The following is an 11,726-nucleotide window of genomic DNA, read 5'->3' as shown; positions in this document are numbered from 1 at the left end:
ATTATTTTAAATTATTTAACTCTATCACCGTTAATTTTATTCGCGAAAATTTTATAAGTTAAAAATTTAAATATTGAAAAAATATTTTTAAATGTTACATATTAAATTTAATATTTGAAAATAATAATAATAAATGCAAAAAATAATTATTATAAATTAATAGTATTAGGTTAGGATTAAAAAGATATTTTATGCAATTAAGGAATTAAACTGAATCTTTGTATAAAATTAAAGAACTAATACATGTTCTAACTATAAATAAAGTAAAATACCTTATTTAATAAATGTAACTATGAAATGGTAGTATTAATTTGAAGGTAATTAATTAATCTATTGGATATAAAATTTGATTGAAAATACTTAACATTTTTCAACGGAGCATTATTTATTATATTCGGCTCCAGTTATGTTATTTCACACGATATTTTGCGGAAAACTTGTAGCAAATAATCAAAGAAAGTCATTGTTGCCTTGCTACTATTGACTATTGTTGTCATTAGTGTAATCATAACTAAAGCGTAAATTACTACGCCAAAAAAGAGGATAATTACTGTATTCATAAAAATGATTGATCTCAATTTTAGTTTGATCGAAGCATATACAATGGTTGTGATAAATATCGAATCAAATTTTTCAGAGCCATCTTCTCTTCCTGCCATGATTCAACCGCAAATTCGCTCAACGCGTATGATTATAATTAAAATCAAATTATTCTTATCTCTAAGCTCAAAATAATATCTGTACACCAAGTTGTCTTGTAGCTGTTGGTGTCGATCAAGTATGGTGTTCCGGCTTCTGGTCATGTCCTCCAGGCAGTGCCGTAGATTCTTCAGCGTTGGTGAGTCGGTGTGTAATATATATGTGCGCGCGCGTCAGGCCCGACTGTTAACTTAGATGGGGTTCTCCGAAGCTTGTCATCTCCTTTGATGCTGACGAGCTGGAGCTCAATTAAGACCTATAAAATAAAACCCTGAACAGATTCAATCAATTAAGACCTACACGGATAAAGCAATGCTTAATATTGATGATTTCCGATATTTTAGACAAACATGGCATGTAATGAAAATGTCCTTAAAGATTCCGGGTGTATAATACCGACTTAATAGGGTTATGCTTTCATTGAATAACTTGATAGTGAAAAAAAAAAAAAAATAATAAAAACTGCTATCAAACCCCTCCCCCCCCCCCCCAAAAAAAAAAAATCCATGAAATGGTATCCGAAGTTTGTTCATAGGAAAATTTGGATGTATTACCTGTTCAAAAGCTCGAAGCAAGGACGATGCACGTGGCTTGAACTATATTACATGTCTATTTCGGAGGCAATGGCCTTTCCCAAGTAAACCTGTTGCATCTCGTCTCTCCAAATCTGCAAGAACATAAATCACATTAAATTGCTTCACAATTGACTCAACAGATCATGTAATATGTTTTTGAAACATATGCAACAGTAATAATGGATCTCCTTTTTTTTTTTTGGGCGAAACAATAATAATGGATCTCTTAAGCTTGCGTGACTGAAGTTTATAATATATATATATATATATACCTTTTTAATTAGATATTTCAACCTTGATTGAAGAAGAATCTAGTGCAGATTATTAAACCAAATAATGTGAAAAGTTTACAAAAAGGTTAATAAGTTAAATATGGCCAAGCATTATCAAATGAAATCCATACCGTGTGTCGGAATTCTACCCGAATGTGAGGAACATTCGTTCTGTGAATGTCGTTTCCATTAGGCCCCTTCCGGTAATACTTCTTGCCAATCCAATGTGACTGAAATAATAATAATTTTGATGCGTCAGTTGGCATCTATAAATCTCTAAAGTCATTAACTAAATGTACAACTTCCAATCACTTGGACTATCAACTTCTTCTCAAGGGGAGGGAGGATATGATCGGGATGCGTTCCTTTTGAAGTTTTATAATCAATTCGTTTCATGATAATGATCCCACTGGCCAGGAAGCAGTCATTCACATCATAGTTTGCAACTCTTGACTGTTCATCAAGAGCTTTCTATAATTGGGAATTAATAATCCCATCCTAGCTTAATTTGACTTTGGTATTTTGGTATGTTAACATAGGTAGTAACTTAGTTCGCTATTTTTCCTCTTACATGTAATTAGTTGATTGATCCAACTACTTAAGGATGAATCTTAGACGTGAGTAGCTTTCTAGTAATGTTTTCAGGTTTTGTTGTGTTATACTGTTATTCAAATGTTTTGATTGTAATGACAAGATAGTAAACACTAAAATTTAATCAAATTAAAAAATATCCCCTACTCCAGTCATTAATATAAGACAAAGTTGAAATTTTTTTTTTTTTTTTCGGTTCTAACATATAGGACAAGTTCAGAGTAGTTAATGCTTTTTTTTCAATTTTACCCCTTATTTATTTATTGTCAATTGAATTTCCAAACAACAATTTATTATGATCATTAATTATGAAGAAGGATAAAATTAGAAAACTTACATTTTTTTTAAACAATTTCAAGGTTATAACTAACATTTTTAATAAGTACAAAATTTGTCAACTTTATCTTATAATAACGATCGGAGGGAGTACTCTTGCAAATACTAAATCCCTGACCCCAGGTGTTAATGCAGGGGGGGGAAAAACAATTTTGCCTTGGGGTAGAGGAATTTTATTCATGGAAGATTCAGATGAAAGGGGTACCTTTAAGGCATGCGAGAAACCAGATTGATACACTGAATTACGGGCAATCTCACATATATCACAAGAGCTTAATTTCCATACCTGTAGATGCATAAGAAAAAATACCGTAAGTATTGTTCGTTTATATGCCATGCAAGAAGGGGGAGAGAAATCTCAGCATCTCACAGATGCAGCAATGCTATATTCTTCAACCAATGGTTCTTTAGTTAAGTGAATTTGAAGTGGATCATCAGTAGAAAGCGACACATTCAGACCCCGTGCGAAGAATGTTGGGAAGGGATTCCGATGGTAGTCCAAAAATAGGGAGTTATTACTCAAAGGAGACATAGCCAACCCAATCTGATAACAAACAAAACACCGCAACCCATCAGCTACTGCCAGAGTGCAAAAATCCAAACCAAGTAATCGATTGAAAAACAGCCAAACCTGAGCTAGGTAATACAAATACTGAAGCACTGGAGATTTCCTCAAATTAATTCCATGTGCAATGCTATGAGCAGTGAGAAAGGTTGCAGCTAGGTGGTCAATATCACCAGCCTGTGTACAATATGATGATGCATCATATAATGTAGCCACGCAACAATGTCCAAACAAAGAAAGTACACTCTAAAAATTACCTCTCCACAATGAGGGCGGAATTTGATTGTTGTCATTCCCTTTGACTCACGAAGCTGAGATATAAGTGTATCACATCAATGAGTACGTCAAAACCAAGCTATTGAAAATCCATATGCGAGATATCTTGGAAAAAATATGCAAGAGTCTATGGTCACTTGAGGAGAGGGAGCAATAAATCCCTCAAACAAGAACTAATCAATCAGAGTGACTGATAAATCAATGATATTATAGAGAATATGCCATCATGCATTATAATTACTTCATTAGAAATTAGGAAGAGAGATATACATTTTGATTTTTCTGTTTGTAATTTTTAGCCCCTTATTTTTCATTCATTTAACTTTTATTGGAGAGGTGGTGGTCAGGAGGGGAGTGAATAGCTAAACACCTAGAGATTGACATACACGTATGGAAGTTGTTCTTTCGAAAATTGCAGACCTTATTTAAGGTGTAAAGATTTGCATAACAGTAGTACACATAGTACGAATATGCTGGATTATAAACATTGGTCCACCGATCAGGTGTAGGCATGTGTTTAGTTGGCCGTCTTTCAGGCTTACTTTCATCATCAACCAAATCCAACCCAACAACCTACAAGTGTCGGGAAAAAACATAAATACATGGTCAAATAATGTACACTTCATTGTTCAAGAACAAAACACAACAAAATCATACATAACAGAAGCACAAAACGCCATCAATAGCCCTCTTTCGGGCCTTAAGGATGCTATGAGTTCTCACTAGATGAAGAACAGTCAAAAGCAAAGAAGAAAGAATTTGACTGCCACAGTCTTACTTATTTCACTCTTATAGGATGCTTCAGGCTAATAGTATCAAGCAAAGCTAGATGTGAAGTCAACTTATCTCAATCCGCCATTGTAGCCATTCACTTCTTAGGATGTTTCATATGTGCATAGGTCATTCAACAATGAACAGAGTCCTACTCTCAGCCCCGTCAACAAAACTCCTACAAACTTTCAGGATATAACAAGTAATTGATTTTGTAGATGAATGCTATACCTGTTTCAAGAGAACATGCAACTGTGGATGAGAATCTGGGTCCACAGTGACTTCGAATAGTGGAATGAAGATGTTGTCAAGAATGTTCTGGAATGACGTCACTATTCCCAGTTCTTTGTAGACATTGTACAACCGAGGAAGCTGCCGAAAAAATATTTAAAAAAAATAATATTAATCACACATACAACTGCTTAAGCAAATCGAGACAAGATGGAAGTTCCCAAATACTTTAGATGCCATGCACTCTTAAGTGGGAGCATCAAGGGCATAAATTCAGGCATCAAGAAACGTTAACCCTGAAAACTTCATACTAAATGAGAGTGCACCATGCATACATGAATTATATGATGTGTAGTTGAAATCCATGATTTCGACATTATGAGTGGGCAAAGGGGATGATATTTATGCATAAAGAAAACATGACAAATAGAGAATAGTTCTACCTCATCATTTTGAAAGACTAAACTGCTCGGTGATCAGAAAGTGGAACAAGAGAATACCTGAATTAACCAAACAACATTCTCACTGTACAGCTCATTATTCAATATCCAACTGGCCAGTTGATCCCACTCACTTTGCTTCCTCCCATATATTGATATTCGATACTCAGCCATCTGCGAACAAACTAGGCGCAATAAGACATATAACAACAAACAATTATGGCCATGTCAAAAGAAGTATTCATAAAAAAAAATTCAAACAAACAAATATTTGTTGCACAAAATGGAAATCATAATCAACTGCTGTTTGGTCAGAAAACAAAGGAAGATTGCTCATCCAGTAAACTTACACCATAAGTCAAAAGTTTGAAATGTGAATAAAGAATAATTATGATTATGATCTACGCAATAACCTGAACAACATCTCACCAAAGGATAATATCAAAAACACTAGATCTTTAAAATGGGTTCACTGGCGCTAACTGAAAAAGAAGACTAAGATAGATCATCTCTTTACAGATACCCACAAGTCTACAGAGAAATTAGGACTCGACTATGACCAAGAAAAACACTTTAAAAAAAAAATGACTTCATATGCCTTTTTTGGTAAGACAAATTAAAATCAAGAATTGAACATGTTTACAGAATAGGCAATATCAGAATAGAGGAATTTACCATTGCAATATGTTAAAGTAGAAGATGACGATCAAATGAATTAGTATATATTCTCAGAAAAATATTTAACATGCTAGGATTCAAGAAAGAACCTGATATTTACAGGCATCAAGATCAGAAAACACTTCTTTTGTCAGCTCAGCAAGGAAGCGACCTATCCCATGCAACAAAACGAACTATCACAAGAAAATAAAACATCCTTTGGTTTTTAAAATAAGACAATCTAAATGCTAATTCACTTCGTTGGCCCACAGGTGGCAATTTTTCATTATCCATCCTCTGCTTTTTCATTGACCTGCGGGCGGCAATTTTTCACCCAAATAGATTCAACCCTTATTTATATATAATATTTTCAAGTAATACCCTCTCTCGAAACCAAACTATCTGCATTGATCCAAGCCCTATACCCTGTCTTAGTCAAACCTATCATCTTATTTGTTTAAAAACTGAATGACACAATTCTGCATAACACTAACAAAAAGGCATCTTCGTAGGAAAAATTATAATAGTTTTCTAATTATATAATCAATGTCTGCAGATTACTATAATAGTCAGTAAAATTCCAACTTCCCTTGTCTTCAGCAACCAGATTATGCTAACTAAATAGAGGATGATACAGAAGACACACAAGCCAGGAACAATACACGTTTATATTGCAGAGAACAGTAAGACTAAAATCCAACAAAAAAAAATGTCTTTCGCATCCAGATAATAGAATAAAGAAGGCTGAAATTACTGGGTGCTATGTAGAGTTAATTAAAAAGTTAAGATGATCCCAGATCCAATGAGATTTTATAAAGGAAAAAACTTATACACTTAGTTTTATATACTTAAGATACTTGTTTCTAATTAAATCAAGACATATGTATCGTTTAAAGATTATTTATTCTATAATAAATTCCTGTTGTTGTTGTATTGATACATGAAAAATCCACTTGTTTTGATTCAATTGGATAAAATTATATTAAGTATATAAGTCTTGTCCTTTTATAAAACCCTTGTCAGAATTAGAATCTACAAATAAGAATCAACAATGTAAATAGATTCTCCAAAACTGTAGGGTTTTTCTACCACTGTAGCTAGAAGCGAACACAAAGGAATTCAATCTGCTAGAGAAGATAAGTTACCTTGAATCAAATTATCCTGCTTTAAGAATATCTCTCTGAGCCTACTTTGACCACAAGGATTGTACTTCAAATTAAACTTGTCAAAACGATGAAATGTACTCTTGTCTGCATGAACATCCAAAAGGTCCACATTGAGGTCATACCTGCTCAAACAAGCGTGAAAATAGATTACATACTCCAAAATATAGCCAACAAAATTCAATTATGGGTGATAATTGTAGTTATAATATTACCCAGTCAAATCAAGACTCTCAAAAACTTCTTTCAAGGTCAAATATGTCCCATCTCGAAATATGACAACCTGAATGAAGTTAGAATTTTACAAGGCTGTAATGAGTACTATCTGTAATCAAAAGAGAATAACATAAAGTATGTCATACTTCTGCATTTGACAGCAACCCTTTTGATGAAGCACGCTCCCCCCCCTTACAAACACACATACACACACAGAACAAAGAAACAAAGAAAAACAAAAACGAAACAAAGTCATTAAGTGATTATATTCCCTGGCCACATTACTTTAGTTAATACTCACTGCAACATATCACATGCATAAGGCAAACACAGGAGACAACCATTCTTAAAACCTTAATTCCTGTAACTCGTGATATGAAATTGCTATTTTACCTTGAAAGGTATGCTAATATCTTTTTCAAAACATCCTAACTGTTATTTCAAAATTTAATAGGTTCATGGAAGTTGCCTGATGTATGATTGACCTCCTCATGGTTAAAACCTAAAAGACATACATGCACTAATACTTCCACCAACTTGGTAATATTTTCAGTCACAGAAACAAGAAAACTGTTGTCAAGTCTTTAGAAAGGAAAAGTTCACGCAACATAAACAGCAAAAAAATTCTGCAAATTACACAATGACACAGAAATAAACTAATCACCTCATCTGGTTCTTTCCTCAGCTTTGACTTTATAAATCGTAATAGACATTTCTGGTTCATGCATGCTGAGTGATGTACATGTGTATCTACTTTCCTAACATTATAGAAGTCTCGATGAGGAGCACTTTTCTGGGCGAGAAATTCCCTATCCGCATTTAACATCAAATGAAGCTTGAATTTCTTAAGACATACAAAAATGTTCAAAAAAGTAGTTGTCAATCAGCCAATTTATTATCAGTAATTGAAATAACAGTATAGACTGATCATAACCACAATCTAGTGTCTAGACATATTTACTTGTTCTAGAAGATTAAGACGATGATGGCATAAAGTTCTAGTATTTCCTGCTGCAATGACTCGAAGTATGTGATGAAGATCAGTGAAGAAGGTAGTAGCATCAGCAATAGGGAAAAGCTCTTCCTTTGCTGCAAATAGTAAGCAAATGTGCCTAAGGATCCAGCCAGTGTCGGTGTTCCCAGAAGACAAAACAAAACAGAAGGAAAGATGCTAAAAGAATGCCCTTACAGTCTTTACAAGGGTAAACATGAATAACCCCATCTTGCATTTCAAAGTAATGCTGCAGCATATCAGAATATATTAACCACAAAAAAGGGTAAAATTGAGAAACCTTAGTCTTGACTGATGAAATACTTACAAAGAAAAAAGGTAACTCACATCAGACTTTCCTTCAGGAATGTAAACGAAGGGGTCTAGGTTAGGCTTTGGAGTACCAGGCTCAGATATAACTTCTTTCTCCCAGGGAGCAACTGCCTCTTTGAACACGTATCTTTTTCGCATTTCAAGGCATTCTTGAAGAATTACATATACTTCTACTTCATCAGGTGATGGAGCCTCTAAACAGAAAACATAAGAATTAAAAATTTTTAATATAACTCTTTAAAATTTTAATTCCCTTCAGAAAATATAAATAAAAGAAGCGGAATGGAATTTTACAAAGGCCAAGAGAAACACTTTTGAAGCAATTTACTACATTCAAAAAAATAAACCAAAGTCAATACCAATTGGAGTAACATTAAGTCGGGCAAAACTTTCATGCTCTGGCTCTTTTCTCAGAATGTCAGCTGCAATAGGGTGAGGCTGAATACCATGCAAGTCACCAGAAACACTATGAGAATGGATCATGCTTGAAGCAACGGCCGACATTTGCTCTCCAGCAGCATTTACATGATCAGGTAAACTCTCATATGGGTTTTTGGCCCCAATACCCTGCAAATAGGTAAAATTCTAATTCATTCCCTCGGATCATTCAAACTTCTATTGGATGCAAACCATTAATTCCTGCAATGAACAAAAAGCAGCTAAAGAGTAATTGGAGAAAACTAGGTTTCCTTGCACACCATGGAAAGGAGCAAGGAGGCAACAAGAGGGGAAGGAGAGAGGGAGGGAGAGCTTTACTAAGAATGCATACTTAATCCCCATAAGAGACTTACAACATTTCCATTCGTGTGCAAATATCTGGGATCTACTTTAGCATTGTCAGTCATATTATCTTCATCATCTGATGCCTCCCCACTTTCAAAGGCACTAGCGCTAGAAACAGGAGACCTAGGAGAAGTTGACCACAAAAGATTTTTCTTTTCGTCAACAGCCTGTGCAGATTTTCCTGTAACCGTACGTTTAAGTTTTTAGCATATAACAAACATTGGGATTGACCCCTAAACCAGTGAGCTCTCGTGTTTACGTGTAAGATACATGAGCCAAAAAGAGTAAATGCCATAGAAAGCTCAAACAACAGTAGTCTAATATACTTAAACACACACACACACAATTATATATAGTGCAAAGTAATAAGTGCTATTTATACACAATCTTCCCCAACTTTAACCCCACATCTTCATGATACTAAAATGTCTGACACACTGTTTGTCAAATCTAAACTCAATATAATTGTTGAATAACCCCTTAAATGACGCTCAAATTCCTCAAAGCAATAATCTCAAAGCTTCCAACTGTGGAGATACCTCAAAAAACCAAAAAGAAAAAGAAACTAGTTATTTGGATTCTTAGGGTCTGTCTTCACATGCATAGGATATCCATGACAAGACCAAAACTACTTACTCTTTCTTTCTTTTTTTCCTTTTATTATTTCCTGGGTGGGGATGGAGGGCCAACAGGGAAGACAAGCTTATACCAAGAGAAAAAATGAATATACAATATCTACGAAAAAAAGAATTTAGCTTTTTAAGTAGCCCAAAATTAAAATGGTTAGCCTAAAAGAATGTTAATAATCTTTCCAAACAAAGATTGTTGAAGACAAGGATCACTACATCATTCATAACTATGGCCATGCAGAGCATACTTTGTGACAGACAGCTAGGTGAAAACAGGGTGTAACCATGTAGATCTTATTTCCCTCGATAAATTACCATCTATATGTATATTTCACACTGTTCCTGTCTAATTCATTTTTTTATTATTAAAAGGGGATGCATTACTCGAACAGAAATTACAAAACAAAGCTGGAGGCCTGGAGCTAACTCAATAGCTTTTCATCATCCACCACTTTCAAATTGTACCACAAATTTCTCCAAATGGCATCACCATAGGGCATCTTTTCAAATTAGTAATTCTAGCTCATTCAGTCCGAGACTGGGAAATCCAAAAAAAAAAAGTCGTCTATAATTATTTAAGAATAAATAAGATTTTATTTCTAGTAATTGTAGATATAACTTATATTTTCCAGTTGCTCTATCCTTCGTTTTCTATCTCGAGTAAATTACCATCCACATGTCAAAGAAACTTATGAACTCAAATCTATGTTTCCTATTCTTCCAGTTATCAAGTGAAACTTTCCAATATTAAGTCAAATGGACAATAATTAACTGGACTGGAAGAAGGGGAAAAAAGATTGACAATAAGCACAATATAAATATCACGTCCGACTCTTCCAAGTTCTTTCAAACCAGCTTGGTTTTCTCCAATTAGGAGAAAATTCTAGCAAGGAGCATATACAGGAATCCCTTTAGCATATATAATACATCAATCTCAAGTGTTTTACTCATATTGTCCATAACAGTTCTGATTCACACAATTATTTATCAACCACATGAATCCTATATAACCAAAATTAAAGCTTGAGACCTTGAGTCATCATTATCCTGTTTTAACTTTAACTTGTAGTAACAGCTAAAAGTAGTGGGTCAGGGTCCTAAAATTGCTTCTCCGGGAATGAACTACGTCGACTATACTGCATTTGTAATATGAAACATAGATAAATCACAGATTACATAGCTATCATCACTCTGGTAACTACATCAACGCCATACCTTCGTGAACCATATGCAGGCTGGGTAGCCCATCCGGGATACCATTAACCAGCATCGGACCGTTGCGCTTCTCCTCTCCATCCTTCCCTCCGGAGATTGCCATAACATCGTTTAAGGACCCAGAGTCCCGCCTGTAATACCCACTCCCCTTCCTCCTTGCATGAGAACGCCGCTTCATGAAATGCTGCGTCGAATCACCGGCGGAAACATCGTCTTTCTCCCTATTTTTATCTACCGTCTTGGCAAACTCAAGAAGTTGAGTCAGAGTCTTCCGGTGCATGTAGTAAGCCGACAAAGCCACCACGGAAGCTCCAACCAGAGCCGCAGCGGCCAAATGCAGCGCATACGTATCCATGATCACACTGTCTATCACTCTCACTCAATCGCACAGTCTCGGGAATAGCTATATCGAGCTGAAGAGAGTAAACATTAAAAAAGGCAGACCGTACTGAATGGTCCAAGAAGAAGGGCACAAGAGCGAAGAGGATGAATGGAGGCAGCTCCGTTTACTTCCCTCGAGACAAGTTCGGGCATTTATAGGAGAACCAAGAAGGCGGCAAGAAGTGCAACTTCTCACTCTATTTCAGTTTTTGTCGCTCTTAAATCTCAATATCAAAACAAATATTACTATGTGATTTTGTTCCTTTCAAGTTTCATGTTTATCTTAATAAATTTGTTCCCATTGAAAAATTATGGGAAACCGATAGTTTTTATATGCTTTGGTGCAGTCCTTTTATTTGATTGCTTTAAATCAGTGTTTTCAGAATCGGACTGGACATTGAACCGGAAAAGTCAGCGATTCACGGTTCGCATAGTTCAACCAGTTGGACCAATGGTCCAACCGGTGACGTAATAATTAAATTAAAAAAAATTATATATGTATATAATAATTTAAATATAAGAAATACATATGAAATTACTATTTAACTTAAAAAACTTAAATATTTTAAGTTTATCACGACTTAACAAGCTATATGATACAC

The 11,726-nt window shown here is 34.8% G+C and overlaps 1 protein-coding gene across 3 annotated transcripts; it reads right to left on the bottom strand.

Annotated features, from left to right (window-relative positions):
- Positions 1 to 666: 666 nt before the first annotated feature.
- LOC129300485 (AMP deaminase-like) lies at positions 667 to 11,257 on the bottom strand. 3 transcript variants are annotated; one of them, XM_054939058.1, is made up of 21 exons: positions 10,744 to 11,257; positions 8,908 to 9,080; positions 8,476 to 8,683; positions 8,132 to 8,310; positions 7,982 to 8,033; positions 7,754 to 7,881; positions 7,457 to 7,636; positions 6,939 to 6,983; positions 6,792 to 6,859; positions 6,559 to 6,701; positions 5,524 to 5,585; positions 4,817 to 4,930; positions 4,317 to 4,457; positions 3,735 to 3,887; positions 3,296 to 3,349; positions 3,105 to 3,215; positions 2,844 to 3,017; positions 2,679 to 2,759; positions 1,678 to 1,776; positions 1,254 to 1,366; positions 670 to 955 (listed from the first exon to the last, which is right to left on the bottom strand). In XM_054939058.1, the coding sequence occupies exons 1-20, from the start codon at positions 11,096 to 11,098 to the stop codon at positions 1,301 to 1,303; spliced, it is 2,586 nt and encodes an 861-aa protein (XP_054795033.1). In that variant the 5' UTR covers positions 11,099 to 11,257; the 3' UTR covers positions 670 to 955; positions 1,254 to 1,300. The 3 variants fall into 3 exon arrangements, with proteins under 3 accessions (XP_054795035.1, XP_054795033.1, XP_054795034.1); XM_054939060.1 differs by lacking the exon at positions 3,735 to 3,887 and having other exon boundaries at positions 667 to 955; XM_054939059.1 differs by lacking the exon at positions 6,939 to 6,983 and having other exon boundaries at positions 675 to 955.
- Positions 11,258 to 11,726: the final 469 nt, after the last annotated feature.

The sequence above is a fragment of the Prosopis cineraria genome, unplaced genomic scaffold (genome assembly GCF_029017545.1).
Source record: "Prosopis cineraria cultivar Desert tree isolate PC_DT_omini unplaced genomic scaffold, ASM2901754v1 PC1615, whole genome shotgun sequence".
NCBI lineage: Eukaryota > Viridiplantae > Streptophyta > Magnoliopsida > Fabales > Fabaceae > Prosopis > Prosopis cineraria.
The sequence above is the reverse complement of the archived record's forward strand: the minus strand, read 5'-3'. Positions and strand labels throughout refer to the sequence as shown.

What these genes read in the sequence shown, in the direction of transcription:
- LOC129300485 (XM_054939058.1), bottom strand. Translation starts at nt 11,098, where the DNA reads ATGGATACGTATGCGCTGCATTTGGCCGCTGCGGCTCTGGTTGGAGCT. An exon ending in ATTTGTATTACCTAGCTCAG is followed by an intron (nt 3,018 to 3,104) that starts GTTTGGCTGTTT and finishes GTTTGTTATCAG; the next exon opens with ATTGGGTTGGCTATGTCTCC. An exon ending in AATATAGCATTGCTGCATCT is followed by an intron (nt 2,760 to 2,843) that starts GTGAGATGCTGA and finishes ATGCATCTACAG; the next exon opens with GTATGGAAATTAAGCTCTTG.